The sequence below is a fragment of the Centroberyx affinis genome, unplaced genomic scaffold (assembly GCF_046629955.1).
Source record: "Centroberyx affinis isolate AG114_WGS23_722 - 3 ecotype Tasmania unplaced genomic scaffold, CSIRO-AGI_Caff_v1 ptg004376l_1, whole genome shotgun sequence".
Taxonomy (NCBI): Eukaryota; Metazoa; Chordata; class Actinopteri; order Beryciformes; family Berycidae; genus Centroberyx; species Centroberyx affinis.
The window spans coordinates 1-18,180 of NW_027282069.1; the positions used below are offsets into that span (position 1 = coordinate 1).

General features: G+C 40.6%; 4 protein-coding genes across 7 annotated transcripts; all 4 read left to right on the forward strand.

Annotated features, from left to right (window-relative positions):
- Positions 1-29: 29 nt before the first annotated feature.
- Positions 30-2,416, forward strand: LOC139664805 (apoptosis regulator BAX-like). Its single transcript, XM_071543763.1, is given in 6 exon segments — positions 30-127; positions 227-385; positions 526-541; positions 543-662; positions 762-866; positions 984-2,416. Coding segments are annotated over 5 exon segments (393 nt in total). The 5' UTR covers positions 30-127; positions 227-332; the 3' UTR covers positions 1,083-2,416.
- Positions 2,417-2,950: 534 nt separating this feature from the next.
- LOC139664813 (apoptosis regulator BAX-like) lies at positions 2,951-5,457 on the forward strand. 2 transcript variants are annotated; one of them, XM_071543785.1, is made up of 6 exons: positions 2,951-3,104; positions 4,089-4,131; positions 4,231-4,389; positions 4,532-4,667; positions 4,767-4,814; positions 4,933-5,457. In XM_071543785.1, the coding sequence occupies exons 1-6, from the start codon at positions 3,074-3,076 to the stop codon at positions 5,029-5,031; spliced, it is 516 nt and encodes a 171-aa protein (XP_071399886.1). In that variant the 5' UTR covers positions 2,951-3,073; the 3' UTR covers positions 5,032-5,457. The 2 variants fall into 2 exon arrangements, with proteins under 2 accessions (XP_071399886.1, XP_071399885.1); XM_071543784.1 differs by having other exon boundaries at positions 2,952-3,095.
- A 1,403-nt stretch (positions 5,458-6,860) lies between these two features.
- On the forward strand, positions 6,861-10,111 carry LOC139664811 (apoptosis regulator BAX-like). Of its 3 annotated transcripts, none has more exons than XM_071543780.1 (5): positions 6,861-6,939; positions 7,936-7,984; positions 8,084-8,242; positions 8,384-8,471; positions 8,989-10,111. In XM_071543780.1, the coding sequence occupies exons 1-5, from the start codon at positions 6,918-6,920 to the stop codon at positions 9,085-9,087; spliced, it is 417 nt and encodes a 138-aa protein (XP_071399881.1). In that variant the 5' UTR covers positions 6,861-6,917; the 3' UTR covers positions 9,088-10,111. The 3 variants fall into 3 exon arrangements, with proteins under 3 accessions (XP_071399881.1, XP_071399880.1, XP_071399883.1); XM_071543782.1 differs by having other exon boundaries at positions 6,918-6,948; XM_071543779.1 differs by having other exon boundaries at positions 8,084-8,471.
- Positions 10,112-15,569: 5,458 nt separating this feature from the next.
- LOC139664812 (apoptosis regulator BAX-like) lies at positions 15,570-18,151 on the forward strand. The gene is made up of 6 exons (XM_071543783.1): positions 15,570-15,600; positions 16,143-16,191; positions 16,290-16,445; positions 16,593-16,731; positions 16,847-16,894; positions 16,998-18,151. Exons 1-6 carry the CDS (start codon positions 15,570-15,572, stop codon positions 17,094-17,096), a joined length of 522 nt encoding a protein of 173 aa, XP_071399884.1. The 3' UTR covers positions 17,097-18,151.
- The last annotated feature ends 29 nt before the right edge of the window (positions 18,152-18,180 follow it).

Sequence of the window (18,180 nt, forward strand, 5' to 3'; positions counted from 1 at the left end):
GTTACCAGGTGGTTCGTGAACCTCTGTGTCAGCCATCAAGATTAAAATGATGTGAACACTGACATCTTAACCTTTGTCTTTCAGGGAATGGCAAAGATCAGATACTGGGAACTGCTTTGCTAAAGGAGTAAGTATTTATACAGTTAGCTCGCCCCTTATAGACCTGTGCAAAGATACAGTAATTAGTAGTTACTACATATCTATGTCTGTCTCCACCTGTGTACAGTTTCATCTTTGAGCGGGTTCGTCGGCATGGGGACAGCAATGCCGTAGTGACCCGGGCACAGCTGGGTGGAGGAGAGCTGCGTGACCCAAACCAGAAGAAGCTTGCCATGTGCCTGCAGAACATTGGAAATGAGCTGGATGGAAATGAAGAGCTCCAAAGGTATCTGACTGTGTTGGATTTTCATCAACTTTCAGGCGAAAGAATTATGAATTCCAGTGTTCCACCATTCATGCCTGTGCAATTATTCTGTTCCTGTTTGCTACAGGATACATTAATCAATCTACCTATGTTTTCCCCAGGATGATAAACGATTCTTGCACTCAGTCCAACAAAGGAGGTTTTCATGAAAGTTGCCGTTGAGATATTTTCTGATGGCAAATTCAACTGGGGCAGGGTGGTCGCACTCTTCTACTTTGCCAGTCGGTTGGCCATCAAAGTGAGTGAAGCAGCCCCGTTGTACTTGTCCCCCCAATACGGCTGATTATTGAATAACATAGACCCGAAAACTGACACGTCTCCCACTCACCGTTTTCAGGCTGTGGTGACCCAAGTTCCAGATATCATCAGAACCATTATCGCTTGGACTATGGACTACCTGCGTGAAAACGTGATCAACTGGATCAGAGAGCAAGGTGGATGGGTAAGGAGCCAGCTTAAAAATACAGTTCAAACACATGATCTGTTATCAATTTAGACTCAACTCTTGGTGGCTGTGATGACAGTTGTTAACATCAGTCCTGTTGTTTCTGATTTTTAGGAGCGAATTCGTTCTCACTTCGGCAGTTCCACTTGGCAGACGTTGGGAATTTTCTCAGCTGGTGTTCTCACCACTTTTCTGGTGACTGAGAGGAGCTGAAGAGCAGACAGGAGGAAGAGGAAGAGTTGGACTGGAAGAACTTGAATTTGGATGCAAACAACCACTGTTTGTTTGCACCTCCCATTCATGTCAAACAAGTCACTGAATACTTTTTTGCCGCCAGAAAGGGTATATGGACTGATAAATATCTTTTTTTCTCTCAGCTTACCCCTGAGTTGAGATGCACTACAGAGTTTATTCTGTGAATTATTTTCATTGACTTTTCTTTTTGCTCGAGTCTCTGCTCTTCCAGTTTCCCTTTCTTTCCATCCGTCTCATCATGGTTTCCGTATGCTATAGTATGTTTTTTATGTCTGAGTGTTCACTTGTGTAAATCTGTAATGATCTGCTGGTATTGGAAATGTTTGTTGAGGGCGCTCAGACAGCAATATTCCACTTAGTTTTAACATAGGGGTTATTTGGGACTTGACCGCCATGAAAACCATTATATAAACTAATCACCAAGATTGGATGCAGTGTGGACGAGTTTGTAGTGTTTGCGCAGCGGTGAGTCGGGGCCGGGCATTTTGAGGAGGTAGAGGAAGAAGGAGGAAGAAGAGGAAAAATAGGAAGAGGAGGAAGACAAATGAGAAATACATGAGGGTCCATCAGCAGACCTGTCTGGACCAAAACTATCATTAAACCTTGAAGTATCTTTGAAATCATGAGTCTCTAATCCACACAGCACAATGCCTGAGTAGACATAAGTGTGAAAACATGTTCTTTCTGAAGCACCCGAGGCGCAAACTCACAATCTTCATCTGCAATGGCAAGTCTTTTTTTTTGAAAGATTTATTTTTGGCATTTTATGCTTTATTGGACAGACACAGTGAGAGAAAGAGACAGGAAGGCATGGGAGAGAGAGTGAGGAGAGGACATGCAGCAAAGGACCATGGGCCGGATTTGAACTCGGGTCGCTGCGGGAAGGACTGAGCCTTATGGTATGTGCTCTACTTGGTGAGCCACCTGGGCACCTCTGCAATGGCAGATCTTGATCATGTTGAGCTACCTGAGAAGTGGGACAGCTAGAGGTGGCTTCACACTAGAACTTAGCCAACCACCAGGGTGCAGGATAACAGCTGTCCATGCATTTACAGGCAGATTCAAACTAGTGTCAAATATTCAGTATTCAAGACAAACTTCTGAGAATTTGCATACTTCATCTAGACAACATAGAGATGTCTGTAAGTTATTTTAACAAAGATTGATTGCTCAATAAGCCAAAAACTGATGTTTAAAGATGCTCTATTTCCATTGACTGCAATAGTTTACATTAGGGCAGAATTCAAAATACTGTCAAAAGTTCCGTTTTTGAAATAAAATTCTGAAATTTTACACACTTCATCTACCATGACTGGACATTTTTGTCATTTATTTTCATGAACATTGGAGATTTATTTAGCGAGAATTTGCAGTAGCTGTTTGCAGTAGCTGTTTACAGTAAAACATTTTGATGCACTGGGCTCAATTTTTGATCATTCAAAAATCTGGCTGGATCGTTTGTGGAGGACAGTCTGAAGATGCAGTGTAGCAAGTTTGGTGTCAATTGAGCAAAAAAATGTGGGAGGAGATAGGCAAAAAACAGAGTGATGCACTTCATAATTCCTGGCAGCTCGAAGCATCTGAACATCTCTGCTCACTTGGGCCTACATTTTGGTTAAAGTTGCAAAGCCGCAGCACGTCCGACTGATTTGTTATGAATTTTCAAAGTTTTAAACTTTAGACGGTTGCTGTAGCGCCACCATCAGGACTATTGACCCCCAAAGCCAGTTGAGTAAGTTTGGCATGGGACTGGACCTATGTGCAAAGTTTGGTTTATTTTCATGCATGGGAAGGCAAATTTCCTTGTAGGAAGAAGAAGAAGCAGAATAATAATAACATTGGCAAAAATACAAGAGGGACCGGGAGCTGCCCGGCCCCTAATTAGTTACATATTGACTAATAATAATCTGTCACATGACTTTACGGAAGCAGTATCCACACAGGCAAAGATGGCATCTCCAACAGGAGGAGGTGAGTCTGGTGTCAGCAATAGCAATACTATAAAGTTGACATTGATTGTGACAAACATCAACAGTATCGTAGACAATCCAACAGTTGAACCATCTTGTTTGTGGCTATAGCGTGTTTGCTCGGCTTGTTAATATTAACTTTTGATGAACTGACGTTAGCAAGATAGCTAAACATTAGCATTTTCGATTTACATAGGCTTGAACGCAGTTGGCTAGCTACAATATTGCCCTGCTGACTCGAGATCGGTTTTTTAAAGTCTAACGTTTTTGCGGCCGCAGAAGGCGGTGGCTGCTGCAGGACTGGAGATCCAAGGTAAGCGTCAGACTGTAAAAACCGATCTCGAGTCAGCAGAGCTATACTGCTGTGATTTAGTTAACATGTCTGAACAAAACCGAAACATAGATATCAGCAGACTAACGTCAGCGCAACTTGAATGGATGGAAATTATACTTCCTCATGGTAGTTTCCTTTGGTACAGCTAACATGGCCTCCGTAGCATGTTTGATAATGTTGTCATAATTATCATTATTTCATGTGTGGACAGAACATGAGACTCAGAAAGTTAGAATGTTCCTCACAACTGACACTCGTCCAAACATGCCGTTGCCATGGTACCGCATCATCTTTTTGAGTCTCATACACTGAAACAGCACCGATATCCCTGACAACATTATCAATCATCCTATGGCCGCCATTGTAAGTGTGCCAGCCAAATGACTATTCAAGATTGTAAATTTGAATAGGAATTACTGGTCTATCAATTCTAATGATATGGTTTTACCTTGAAGAGGTCATCAGTCAGTTTCCCCGGCTTTGTAGCTGACTATTGTTTTCTAACCGCAACGTTATCTAACTTAAGCTAATTAATACAGAGTGAATATTCTGCTGACTTTGTTTACTTTAATCACTGTTACCAGGTGGTTCGTGAACCTCTGTGTCAGCCATCAAGATTAAAATGATGTGAACACTGACATCTTAACCTTTGTCTTTCAGGGAATGGCAAAGATCAGATACTGGGAACTGCTTTGCTAAAGGAGTAAGTATTTATATAGTTAGCTCGCCCCTTATAGACCTGTGCAAAGATACAGTAATTAGTAGTTACTACATATCTATGTCTGTCTCCACCTGTGTACAGTTTCATCTTTGAGCGGGTTCGTCGGCATGGGGACAGCAATGCCGTAGTGACCCGGGCACAGCTGGGTGGAGGAGAGCTGCGTGACCCAAACCAGAAGAAGCTTGCCATGTGCCTGCAGAACATTGGAAATGAGCTGGATGGAAATGAAGAGCTCCAAAGGTATCTGACTGTGTTGGATTTTCATCAACTTTCAGGCCGAAAGAAATTATGAATTCCAGTGTTCCACCATTCATGCCTGTGCAATTATTCTGTTCCTGTTTGCTACAGGATACATTAATCAATCTACCTATGTTTTCCCCAGGATGATAAACGATTCTGCACTCAGTCCAACAAAGGAGGTTTTCATGAAAGTTGCCGTTGAGATATTTTCTGATGGCAAATTCAACTGGGGCAGGGTGGTCGCACTCTTCTACTTTGCCAGTCGGTTGGCCATCAAAGTGAGTGAAGCAGCCCCGTTGTACTTGTCCCCCCAATACGGCTGATTATTGAATAACATAGACCCGAAAACTGACACGTCTCCCACTCACCGTTTTCAGGCTGTGGTGAATCAAAATGTCAACTGGATCAGGGAGCAAGGTGGCTGGGTAAGAAACCAACTGAAAGACAGGCTACAGTCTAATCACATCATCTATTAGCAATTAAGATTTCACTTTCGGCTGTGACGACAGTTGTTAACATCAGTCTGTCGTTTCTGATTTTTAGGAGCGAATTCGTTCTCACTTCGGCAGTTCCACTTGGCAGACGTTGGGAATTTTCTCAGCTGGTGTTCTCACCACTTTTCTGGTGACTGAGAGGAGCTGAAGAGCAGACAGGAGGAAGAGGAAGAGTTGGACTGGAAGAAGTTGAATTTGGATGCAAACAACCACTGTTTGTTTGCACCTCCCATTCATGTCAAACAAGTCACTGAATACTTTTTTGCCGCCAGAAAGGGTATATGGACTGATAAATATATTTTTTTTTCTCTCAGCTTACCCCTGAGTTGAAATGCACTACAGAGTTTATTCTGTGAATTATTTTCATTGACTTTTCTTTTTGCTCGAGTCTCTGCTCTTCCAGTTTCCCTTTCTTTCCATCCGTCTCATCATGGTTTCCGTATGCTATAGTATGTTTTTTATGTCTGAGTGTTCACTTGTGTAAATCTGTAATGATCTGCTGGTATTGGAAATGTTTGTTGAGGGCGCTCAGACAGCAATATTCCACTTAGTTTTAACATAGGGGTTATTTGGGACTTGAGCCATGAATAACCATTATGTTAAACTAATCACCAAGATTGGATGCAGTGTGGACGAGTTTGTAGTGTTTGCGCAGCGGTGAGTCGGGGCCGGGCATTTTGAGGAGGTAGAGGAAGAAGGAGGAAGAAGAGGAAAAATAGGAAGAGGAGGAAGACAAATGAGAAATACATGAGGGTCCATCAGCAGACCTGTCTGGACCAAAACTATCATTAAACCTTGAAGTATCTTTGAAATCATGAGTCTCTAATCCACACAGCACAATGCCTGAGTAGACATAAGTGTGAAAACATGTTCTTTCTGAAGCACCCGAGGCGCAAACTCACAATCTTCATCTGCAATGGCAAGTCTTTTTTTTTGAAAGATTTATTTTTGGCATTTTATGCTTTATTGGACAGACACAGTGAGAGAAAGAGACAGGAAGGCATGGGAGAGAGAGTGAGGAGAGGACATGGCAGATCTTGATCATGTTGAGCTACCTGAGAAGTGGGACAGCTAGAGGTGGCTTCACACTAGAACTTAGCCAACCACCAGGGTGCAGGATAACAGCTGTCCATGCATTTACAGGCAGATTCAAACTAGTGTCAAATATTCAGTATTCAAGACAAACTTCTGAGAATTTGCATACTTCATCTAGACAACATAGAGATGTCTAAGTTATTTTAACAAAGATTGATTGCTCAATAAGCCAAAAACTGATGTTTAAAGATGCTCTATTTCCATTGACTGCAATAGTTTACATTAGGGCAGAATTCAAAATACTGTCAAAAGTTCCGTTTTTGAAATAAAATTCTGAAATTTTACACACTTCATCTACCATGACTGGACATTTTTGTCATTTATTTTCATGAACATTGGAGATTTATTTAGCGAGAATTTGCAGTAGCTGTTTGCAGTAGCTGTTTACAGTAAAACATTTTGATGCACTGGGCTCAATTTTTGATCATTCAAAAATCTGGCTGGATCGTTTGTGGAGGACAGTCTGAAGATGCAGTGTAGCAAGTTTGGTGTCAATTGAGCAAAAAATGTGGGAGGAGATAGGCAAAAAACAGAGTGATGCACTTCATAATTCCTGGCAGCTCGAAGCATCTGAACATCTCTGCTCACTTGGGCCTACATTTTGGTGAAAGTTGCAAAGCCGCAGCATGTCCGACTGATTTGTTATGAATTTTCAAAGTTTTAAACTTTAGACGGTTGCTGTAGCGCCACCATCAGGACTATTGACCCCCAAAGCCAGTTGAGTAAGTTTGGCATGGGACTGGACCTATGTGCAAAGTTTGGTTTATTTTCATGCATGGGAAGGCAAATTTCCTTGTAGGAAGAAGAAGAAGCAGAATAATAATAACATTGGCAAAAATACAAGAGGGACCGGGAGCTGCCCGGCCCCTAATTAGTTACATATTGACTAATAATAATCTGTCACATAACTTTACGGAAGCAGTATCCACACAGGCAAAGATGGCATCTCCAACAGGAGGAGGCGAGTCTGGTGTCAGCAATAGCAATACTATAAAGTTGACGTTGATTGTGACAAACATCAACAGTATCGTAGACAATCCAACAGTTGAACCATCTTGTTTGTGGCTATAGCGTGTTTGCTCGGCTTGTTAATATTAACTTTTGATGAACTGACGTTAGCAAGATTGCTAAACATTAGCATTTTCTATTTACATAGGCTTGAACGCAGTTGGCTAGCTACAATATTGCCCTGCTGACTCGAGATCGGTTTTTAAAGTCTGACGTTTTTGCGGCCGCAGAAAGCGGTGGCTGCTGCAGGACTGGAGATCCAAGGTAAGCGTCAGACTGTAAAAACCGATCTCGAGTCAGCAGAGCTATACTGCTGTGATTTAGTTAACATGTCTGAACAAAACCGAAACATAGATATCAGCAGACTAACGTCAGCGCAACTTGAATGGATGGAAATTATACTTCCTCATGGTAGTTTCCTTTGGTACAGCTAATATGGCCTCCGTAGCATGTTTGATAATGTTGTCATAATTATCATTATTTCATGTGTGGACAGAACATGAGACTCAGAAAGTTAGAATGTTCCTCACAACTGACACTCGTCCAAACATGCCGTTGCCATGGTACCGCATCATCTTTTTGAGTCTCATACACTAAAACAGCACCGATCTCCCTGACAACATTATCAATCATCCTATGGCCGCCATTGTAAGTGTGCCAGCCAAATGACTATTCAAGATTGTAAATTTGAATAGGAACGCTTGGTCTATCAATTCTAATGATATGGTTTTACCTTGAAGAGGTCATCAGTCAGTTTCCCCGGCTTTGTAGTTGACTATTGTTTTCTATCCACAACATTATCTAACTGAAGCTAATTAATACAGAGTGAATATTCTGCTGACTTCTGCTGTTTACTTTAATCACTGTTACCAGGTGGTTCGTGAACATCTGTGTCAGCCATCAAAATTAGAATGATGTGCACACTGACATCTTAACCTTTGTTTTTCAGGGAATGGCAAAGACCAGATACTGGAAGACGGAAATGCTTTGCTAAAGGAGTAAGTGTTTATACAGTCGGCCCGCTCCTTATTGACCCGTGCAAAGATACAGTAATTATTAGTTACTACATATCTATGTCTGTCTCCACCTGTGTACAGTTTCATCTTTGAGCGGGTTCGTCGGCATGGGGACAGCAATGCCGTAGTGACCCGGGCACAGCTGGGTGGAGGAGAGCTGCGTGACCCAAACCACGAGAAGCTTGCCAAGTGCCTGGAGGCTATTGGAAATGAGCTGGATGGAAATGAAGAGCTCCAAAGGTATCTGACTGTGTTGGATTTTCATCAACTTTCAGGCCGAAAGAATTATGAATTCCAGTGTTCCACCATTCATGCCTGTGCAATTATTCTGTTCCTGTTTGCTACAGGATACATTAATCAATCTACCTATGTTTTCCCCAGGATGATAAACGATTTGAAACTCAATGCAAAAGGGGAAAGTTTCATACAAATTGCCATTGAGAACTGGATCAGGGAGCAAGGTGGCTGGGTAAGAAACAACTGAAAGACAGGCTACACTTCAAACACATAATCTATTAGCAGTTAGGGGCCGTGTCCACCAAGCGACCTCTTGAGCGCTTGAAGTGCTGGTGCTGAGCGCTTTGGCAGCGTCAGGTGAGCGCTGGAGCAGGGAGCTGAGAAGACGTCTCTGGGTGTTGTTGCTATGATAAACGTTAGCCTAGCTAACACTAGCTACAAAACGGCAGGATGCCGGCTCTTGGTCCCGCCCCTGGTTGGTAGAACTCTGAAGTGACATTGATGAGTGGTGTGCTTCAGACAAAGTTGAAATAGTTCCAACTTGAGAACAGGTCCAGCGCTCACGGGGCTGAGTGTTAAAGAGAGGTGAGGTACTTGTTTTGGGTCATAAGTGCTGAAAGCGCAACTTTTCCATAGGAAATAATGTAGAAACAGCGCCAGCGCTCTTTGGTGGACACGGGGCCTTAAGATTTCACTCTCGGCTGTGATGACACTTGTTAACATTTGTGTCTGATGTTCATGATTTTTAGGAGAGAATTTGTTCTCACTTTGGCACTTCCACTTGGCAGACATTGGGAGTTTTCTTAGCTGGTGTTCTTACCACTTTTCTGGTCACTAAGGAGGATTGAAGAGCAGACAGGAGGAAGATGGGAGGAGCTGCGAGGGAGGGAAATGGGGATCGAAACGAGGACAACATGAAGCAACATTCTGAGGACAGAAGAGACAAGTTATGGCAGAGTTGGACTGCAGAACTTGCATTTGGACGTGAAGAGCCACTCTTAGTTTGCACCTGCCATTCATGTCAAACAAGTCACTGAATACTTTTTTGCCGCCAGAATTGTTGAAGGGTATATGGACTGATAAATCTATTTTTTCAACTTACCCCTGAGTTGAGATGCACTACAGAGTTTCTTCTGTGAATTATTTTCATTGCACTTTTCTTTTTGCTTGATTCTCTTTTTCCAGTTTCCCTTTCTCTCCATCCGTCTCATCATGGTATCTGTATGCTAGAGTATGCTTTTTATGTGTCTGAGTGTTCACCACACTAGGGACTTGTTTCCAAAGTATTGTGCGTACAAAGTAATTAGCATGATTCAAAAAAGGCACATCAGAAAGATACAGTAAATGTGGCGATAAAATGCACTTGACTACAATCATGTTTCATCACTGCTTGCTTATGTTTTTTTATTTATTTATTTTTTTTTAATTCCCATCTCACACACAATTTAATGAGTTGCTGCCATTGGGCTTTTTACCTGCATGGTCACCAACTTTATGTGCGCTCCCACCAACTCGCAGAGGTCTATGTACTGTATGTATGTATATATGTAATCTTTTTGAATCGGAGTCACACAACTGAGCTCTGAATTACATTTCATGGGATCTTTAAAAGACATGTTGCACTGCAGACACGAAAAGCACTTAGCATCGCTCACAGATGCTTACCTCACTCTAGGCATATGTTCAAAGTACTGTATTTTTAAGTGAGTTATTCAAACTACAATCTTACCTACACAACAAAATGCTTTTTATACATTTTTCTTGTATGTCAGTGCCTTGGGGTTTGTTTTTACTATGAAATCACTTTGATATTCTCTACTTTTCACATTTGTAAAGCTAAAATTTGTTTCCAGTCTCCCTTAAAACCTTTTTCTTGACATTGTATTTTGTAATATGGAAATAAAACATTTTTAAGACTTATTATCAAATCTGCATTATCACAGTTAATGAATGAGGATTATATTTAACAGGTTTACAGTAATGTCATTACATCAGTTATTAGCTGAAAAACATCAGATGAAGCTGAAAAACAGGTGATTCTTGTATTCAGAAACATGAGCATGATTTTGATTTGGGGATTTTGCTCACAAACAGTTGAAGTATTCATAGATTACTGAATTTATAGTCTATGAACGGCAAATTCAATCTTACTTCATATAATGGGTTTGGGAGACAGTAAACCACAACTAACTGAAAATAATCAGATTACATTACTACAGAGGACTTAACAATGTGATTACAGAGAATCATGTTCAAAGTCATCCTTGGGATTGTAAACTAACTAATGAACAGGATGACTAACATTTAACAGTTTTTCTACTGTATAAACACAGTAGAATCAAGGCGAGCCCTTGATGCCCCACTTCAAAGCCAACAAGGCAGCAGCTGAATCACAACTAATAATAGCTTTGTTAGGTTTAACAAACCAACCAAACTATCCACCATGAAGCCCATATAATTGCCAATAATTATGTTGCAAAGACTGATACTCCATCAGAAATCCATAAGCCTTGAATTTGAAGCCCCACATACCTGCCTTTCTACTATACCCAAACCCTGCCTTTCTACTATTTAGATCCTTTGATCCATCAGTAAAGATCTGTAGCCCTCATGTTGTTTATATATTTATCCATATATATATTTCAAATACTGGTATCTTTCTTCTGCAGCCGTTCCACTACTGCCTTATCAATATTGGGTTCTTCAACCAAAAAGGCATAGTTAACCAAAATTAATCAATCACATATCCTACCAACTCCTAATCTTCTTGCAAACTCTCTTACATGAACTATGAAATTTCCTTTCCTCTTTCTTTTAGAAAATTCCCAATTGACATCAAAGAGACATGAAGCTGTGATTGATTTTAATTTAACCCAATAAAAACACTGAGTCAGCTAAGGCTGGGAACACACTTACTCAAATTAACTAGCACTGCATGTAAACGAAGGGTAATTGCAAAACAAAGCCACAACAGTTTGTGATTCTAACTTTCTCTGCGTTATACCAAGGAGACAGTATTCATTCCATAATATTAAACCCACCGACTGCACAACTCCGAGGATGATGGGAAACGCCTCGAGCTGAGCGCTCATTGGTTCATCACAGTTGTATCACACACCCACAGTGAAATTAAAAACTTAAGTTTTTATATCTATTCCAAGATGTCACTCCCTGAGCAGTATATTATTTTATTAGAACGCTATGTAATATTTTCCACAAATGCCACCTGTAATGCCTATATTAAAATAAAAATAAGTAACGTGAAGGTCTGGGTCGTTAGAGCACAGTGAGTGTGGGGGGCGGTATCACCTTTTAAATTGTTTATCAACCGCCGTTAAACAAAACTGAAGAAGATGAAGAAAAAGAGCAGTTGAGTGTGCAGTCGGGAGTGTTCGGCTTGTTGGTTCCTCGCCTGACTGCACTCGGCTACTCTCGTGTATTTTCCAGGCGTGCAGGTAGTCATCTCAAACGAGCCTGCTGTTGTATGCCGTATAGTCACATGACTATACGGAAGAAGTATCCAAACAGACAACAAGATGGCGTCGCCAACGGGACGAGGTGAATCAGGTGCGAGCAGTAGGCCTATTGTAGACATAAATAATCTGACACTTGAACCAGTAAATTTTGCTTTGTGATTATAGCTTGTTTGCTTGCTGCTAACTCTAACATTAGCTGAGCGGACGTTAGCAATACATTAGCATTTTGTATTTGTTTCTTCGTGACAGCTTGACAGCAATCACTTTTTTAAGCGGTGCAGTCGTCTGACAACAGAAACAGATAGATATGCCAATGACAACACCTGCATTGTGTTATACGCTGTGTTGAAACACAATATAGGATATCACAGTTGTCTTCCTAACATTGCTGGCAATGGTGAGAATGGATCTATCTGAAGTACTTGCCATTTGTGAAAAAGGTCTATTTAGCTATCATGTCTGAATAAAACCGAAACATCAGCAGAGTAACGTTACAGCATTTCACCTTCAAGATGTCGCCGTCAGTCAGTTTCTCGAGCTTGGTAACGTTAGTTTAGCTAACTAACGTTATCTAGCCACAATGTGATCTAATTTAGGCTAATTAACACATTCTGCTCTGACTTTGTTTGCTGTAATTGCGATCCACCTGGTTGTTGAACGTCTGCTTCAGGGTTAGCATGACGTGAACTGACATCTTATAAACATCTTTGTCTTTCAGGGAATGGTAAAGATCAGACACTGGAAGAGGGAACTACTGTGCTAAAGGAGTAAGTATTTATACAGTCAGGCTGCTCCTTATTGACCTGTGCAACAACACAGTACTAGTTACAATCTATCTATCTCTATGTACAGTTTCATCCATGAGCGGGTTCAGCGGCATGGAGACAGCAATACTGAAGTGACCCGGGCACAACTGGGTGAGAGAGAGCTGTCTCAAACAGAAATGAAGCTGCTGGCTGCTATGCTGCGCACTCTAGGGGAAAGGTATCTTACTGCGTTGGATTGTCATCAACTTTCAGGCTGAAAGAATTATGAATTCCAATGTTTTACCAGTCATAACGATGCAGTTATTCTGTTCCTAATTGCTATTGGATACATTCATTGATCAACCTTTCCTATGTTTTCCCTGGGATGATAAAAAATTCTGCTCTTCCACTCACCCCTTCTCTGGCTGTGGTGGGCGACTACATGATCAGGTTTGACGAGGAAGCTGCCAGCTTAAGCAAGCAAGCTGCCAGGGTAAGGAGCCAATTTAAAAAATATAGTTCAAACACATAATCTATTAGCAACTAAGACTCCACTCTTGGTGGCTGTGATGACAGTTGTTAACATCTTGTCTGTCATCTATGATTTTTAGGACAGAATTCGTTCTGTCTTTGATGCTCCTACTTGCCAGACGTTGACAGTTTTCTTAGCTGGTGTTCTCATCACTTTTCTGGTCACTGCGGGGGATTGAAGAGCAGACAGGAGGAAGATGGGAAGAGCTGCGAGGGAGGGAAATGGAGATAGGAACGTGGTCAACATGAAGGAACATTCTGAGGACTGAAGAGACAAGTTATGGCAGAGTTGGACTGAGAGAACTTGCATTTGGACGTGAAGAGCCACTCATAGTTTGCACCTGCCATTCATGTCAAACAAGTCACTGAATACTTTTTTGCTGCCAGAATTGTTGAAAGGTATATGGACTGATTAATATTTTTTTCTCTGAGCTTACCTATGAGTTCAGATGCACTACAGAGTTTCTTCTGTGAGTTATTTTCATTGCACTTTTTTTGTTTTACTTGAGTCTCTGCTTTTTCCAGTTTCCCTTTCTCTCCATCGATCTGATCATGGTTTCTGTATGCTAGAGTATGCTTTTTCTCATGTGTCTGTGTGTGTTCACTTGTGTAAATCTGTAATAATCTGCTGGCATTGGAAGTGTTTGTTGAGGATGGTCAGACCTTAAAGACCCCATGAAGTAGAAAAATGACTTTTTGGAGTACTCAACCATCAGGTAAAGCAACAAGATGAGATGTACAAAGAAAAAAAAAATTCCTCTCAGACATTTGTGCTCAAACAACCTGAAATAGTCTTTCCACCTTCCAGTATACTCAGCTCAACCTGCTGTCAGTGGATAACAATTTGATTGACACCCCTCAGAAAGCCTGAGGTGCCACACTAGGGACTTGTTTCCAAAGTAATGTGCATACAAAGTAATCAGCATCATTCAATAAGGCACATCAGTAAGATACAGTAAATGTGGTAGAATGCACTTGACTACAATCTTGTTTCATCACTGTCTGTTTTTTTTCTTTCTTTTTTATTCACATTTCATACACCATGTAATGAGTTGCTGCCATTGGGCTTTCTACCAGCATGGTCACCAACTTAATGTGTGCTCCCATTGTTCAACTCGCAGAGGTCTAAATGTGTGTGTGTGTGTGTGTGTGTGTATATATATATATATATATATATACTGTATATATGTATGTATATGTATATATAATCTTTTGGAATCAGAGCCACACATCAACTGAGCTCTAAATTACATTTCATGGGGTCTTTAAAAGACATGTTGCACTGCAGACACGGAAAGCACTGATGCTTCCTCACTCTAGGCATATGTTCGAAGTACTGTATTTTTAAGTGAGTTATTCAAACTACAATCTTACCTACACAATAAAATGCTTTTTATACATTTTCTTTTTTTCAGTGCCTTGGTGTTTATTTTTACTGTCAGTTTGATGTTCTCAAATTTTCACATTTTCTATCACATTTGTAAATTTGATTTCAGTCTCCCTGAAAATCTATTTACAGAGACATTGTATGTTGTAATATGGAAATAAAATATTTTTTAATATTTATAGGGTTTACAGTAATGTCATTACAAAAAAATTAATCAGTTATTAGCTGAAAACATCAGATAAACCTGAAAAACAGGTGATTACTTCTCATATTATTCAGAAACATGAGCATGATTTTGATTTGGGTATTTTGCTCACAGTCAATACAGTTTGAAGTAATAATTGTAGATTACGCTATTGAATTTATAGTAAAAGTAAACCACAACTAACTGAAAGTAATCAGACAGAGGAATTCAACTGATTACAATCATGTTCAAAGTCATCCTGTGGATTGTGAACTACAATGAACAGGATGATTTTAATTGTGTTTTGTATATTCATCCACATCTATATTTGAAATACTGGTATCTTTCAGAATCAGAATCAGGTTTATTGCCAAGTAAGTTTTCACAGTACAAGGAATTTGCCTTGGTATGAAGGTGCATACAATAAACATAAAAATTGAGAAAAATAATAATAATAAAAAAAATATATAATAAAAATTCTGCAACTGTTCCAGTAATGTCATATCAATATTAGGTTCTGGGAGGAGCAAAAGGCACAATTGACCAAAATGAATCAATCACATCCTTCCTGCCAATTCATAATCTTCTAGCAAACTCTTTTATATGAACTGCGAAATTTCCTTTCCCCTTTAATTCCCAATTGTCACCAAGGAGACATTTGACTGAGAAGTTGTGAATTGATTTAATTGAATTTAAACCAATAAAAACACTAGCTGGGAACACACTTGGGAACCCTATATCAAATGAACTAGAACTGTATGTAAACCAAGGGTAATTCCAACACAAACCCACAAGCGTTTGTGATGCTAAATTTATTTTCGTTATATTATGGAGACAAAATTCATTCCATAATATTAAATCCATACTGGTGTCATGCTGCGCAGACCTGATCGACATGAGTTTACTGCGCATAATCGATACAGATCACCTGCAGCCGCCCTTCAGTTGCCATAAACAAAAAACTTTGTCACGTGATACGGAAAAAGTATCCAAACAAACAGGCAAGATGGCGTCGCCAACGGGAGGAGGTGAATCAGGTGCGAGCAACAGTAACATTAAACTGACTGTGACACTGACAACCGTATCGTAGACATAGCTGATCTGACACTTAGCTGCGCGGACGTTAGCGTTACATTGGCATTTTGTATTTGTTTCTTCGTGACAGTTTGACAGCAATCACTTTTTTAAGCGGTGCAGTCGTCTGACAACAGAGACAGGAAGAAAGAAGTTATCATAGAGTCGGAGGCGACAGAAAGTTGCTGGCAGGGTGGATCTACCTGAAGTTTGAGAAAAAGGTCTATTCAGCTAACATGTCTGAATAAAACCGAAACACATCAGCATTTCACCTTCAAGATGTCGCCGTCAGTCAGTTTCTGGAGCTTGGTCACGTTAATTTAGCTAACTAACGTTATCTAGCCACAGTGTGATCTAATTTAGGCTAATTAACACAGCCAATATTCTGCTCTGACTTTGTGTACTGTAATTTTGATTCACCTGGTTGTTGAACATCTGCTTCAGGGTTAGTATGACGTGAACTGACATCTTATAAACATCTTTCCCATCATCCCTCGTTTTTCAGGGAATGGTAGAGATCAGATACTGGAAGAGAGAACTGCTTTGCTAACAGAGTAAGTATTTATACAGTCAGTCCGCTCCTTTTTGACCTGTGCAACGACACCATTCCTACTAGTTACGATCTATCTACTGCATCTATCTCTATGTACAGTTTCATCCATGAGCGGCTTCAGCTGCATGGAGACAGCAATACTGAAGTGACCCGGGCACAACTGGGTGAGGGGGAGACTGACCCAGTCCACAGGCAGCTTGCTCAGAGGCTGCGGGAGATTCATGACTCGCTGGATGGCAATGTAGAGCTCCAAAGGTATCTTACTGTGTTGGATTTCCATCAGCTTTCAGGCCGAAACAATTATGAATTTAAATGTTTTACCAGTCTTAACTATACACTATGTCTGTTCCTAATTGCTACAGGATACATTTAATTGATCAACCTTTCCTATGTTTTCCCCAGGATGATAAACGGTTACTCCAAACAAGGTCCAGCAAGGAAAGTTTTCTTGGATGTTGCTGCTGAGGTCTTTTCTGATGGAAATGTCAGCTGGGGCAGGATTGCTGCTCTGTCCTACTTTGCCGGTCGGTTGGGCTACAGAGTGAGTGCAGCAGCCCCTTCTTACCCCCTCTGGCCCAAAAACTGCTTTATTATGGAGTGATTATTGAATATCACAGACCCAAAATCTGACACTTCTCCCACTCAACCTTTCTCAGGCTGCGACGGGTGAAATTGTCAACTGGATCAGGGACCAAGGTGGCTGGGTAAGAAACCAACTCAAAGATAGGCTACAGTTCAAACACATAATCTATTAGTAATTAAGACTCCACTGGTGGCTGTGATGACAGTTGTTAACATCTTTTTTAGGAGAGAATTCGTTCTCACTTCGGCAGTTCCACTTGGCAGACGTTGGCAGTTTTCTCAGCTGGTGTTCTCACCACTTTTCTGGTGACTCAGAGGAGCTGAAGAGCAGACAGGAGGAAGATGTGAAGAACTGGGCATAAGAACGAGGGCAACATGAAGGAACATTCTAACGACAGAAGAGACAAGTTATGGCAGAGTTGCAAATCAATTCAAAGTTATTCTGAGTGATCACCTTTATCCTATGATGAAACATTTCTATCCTGATGGTAGTGGTCTCTTCCAGGACGACAGTGCCCCCACCCACATGGCACGAGGGCTCACTGAATGGTTTGATGAGTAGGAAAATGATGTGAATCATATGCTATGGCCTTCGCAGTCACCAGATCTCAACCCAATTGTACACCTATGGGAGATTTTGGACTGACGTGTTAGACAGCGCTCTCCACCACCATCATCAAAACAGATGAGGGAATAACTTTTGGAAGAATGGTGTTCCCTCCCTCCAGTAGAGTTCAGAGACTTGTAGAATCTATGCCAAGGAGCATTGAAGCTGTTCTGGCGGCTCGTGGCCCAACACCTTACTAAGACACTTTACGTTACATTCCTTTAATTTGTCATCCATGTTTATATGTATGTATGTATGTACACATGCATACACACATTACATTTTTTTAATTAAATCACTGTGATATTCTCAATTTTTTTTTTATTCTCAATTTGTTTCCTGTCTCCCTGAAAATCTTTATGCAGAGACATCGTATGACATTGTATGCAATATGAAAATAAAACATTTTAAGACTTCCTAACTTCCTACCAGATCTGCATCATCACAGTTAAGGAATGAGGATTGTATGTCACAGGTTTACAGTAATCTCATTACAAAAAATGAATTACCATTAACTGAAAAACCGGATGAAACAGATGATTACTTACTGTATTATTCAGAGACATGAGCATGATTTTTGATTTGTGGATTTTGCTCACAAAGTCTACACAGTTTGAAGTAATAATTACTGTTGTCGATAACACTATTGAATTTAGGGTCTATGAATGGCAAGTTCAATCTTAATTCATACAATGGATTCGGGAGACAAAGTAAACCAAAAGTAAAAAAGTAATCAGACTACAGAGTAATTATCAAACTGATTACAGGGAATCATGTTCATGTTCAACTCATCCTGCGGAT

Coding starts and splice junctions, on each gene's coding strand:
- LOC139664813 (XM_071543785.1), top strand. CDS start 3,074: ATGGCATCTCCAACAGGAGGAGGTGAGTCTG. Junction 4,132..4,230: donor GGAACTGCTTTGCTAAAGGA/GTAAGTATTTAT, acceptor ACCTGTGTACAG/TTTCATCTTTGAGCGGGTTC. Junction 4,815..4,932: donor TCAGGGAGCAAGGTGGCTGG/GTAAGAAACCAA, acceptor TCTGATTTTTAG/GAGCGAATTCGTTCTCACTT.
- LOC139664811 (XM_071543779.1), top strand. CDS start 6,918: ATGGCATCTCCAACAGGAGGAG. Junction 6,940..7,935: donor GGCATCTCCAACAGGAGGAG/GCGAGTCTGGTG, acceptor TTTGTTTTTCAG/GGAATGGCAAAGACCAGATA. Junction 7,985..8,083: donor GGAAATGCTTTGCTAAAGGA/GTAAGTGTTTAT, acceptor ACCTGTGTACAG/TTTCATCTTTGAGCGGGTTC.
- LOC139664812 (XM_071543783.1), top strand. CDS start 15,570: ATGGCGTCGCCAACGGGAGGAGGTGAATCAG. Junction 16,446..16,592: donor GGCAATGTAGAGCTCCAAAG/GTATCTTACTGT, acceptor TGTTTTCCCCAG/GATGATAAACGGTTACTCCA. Junction 16,895..16,997: donor TCAGGGACCAAGGTGGCTGG/GTAAGAAACCAA, acceptor CATCTTTTTTAG/GAGAGAATTCGTTCTCACTT.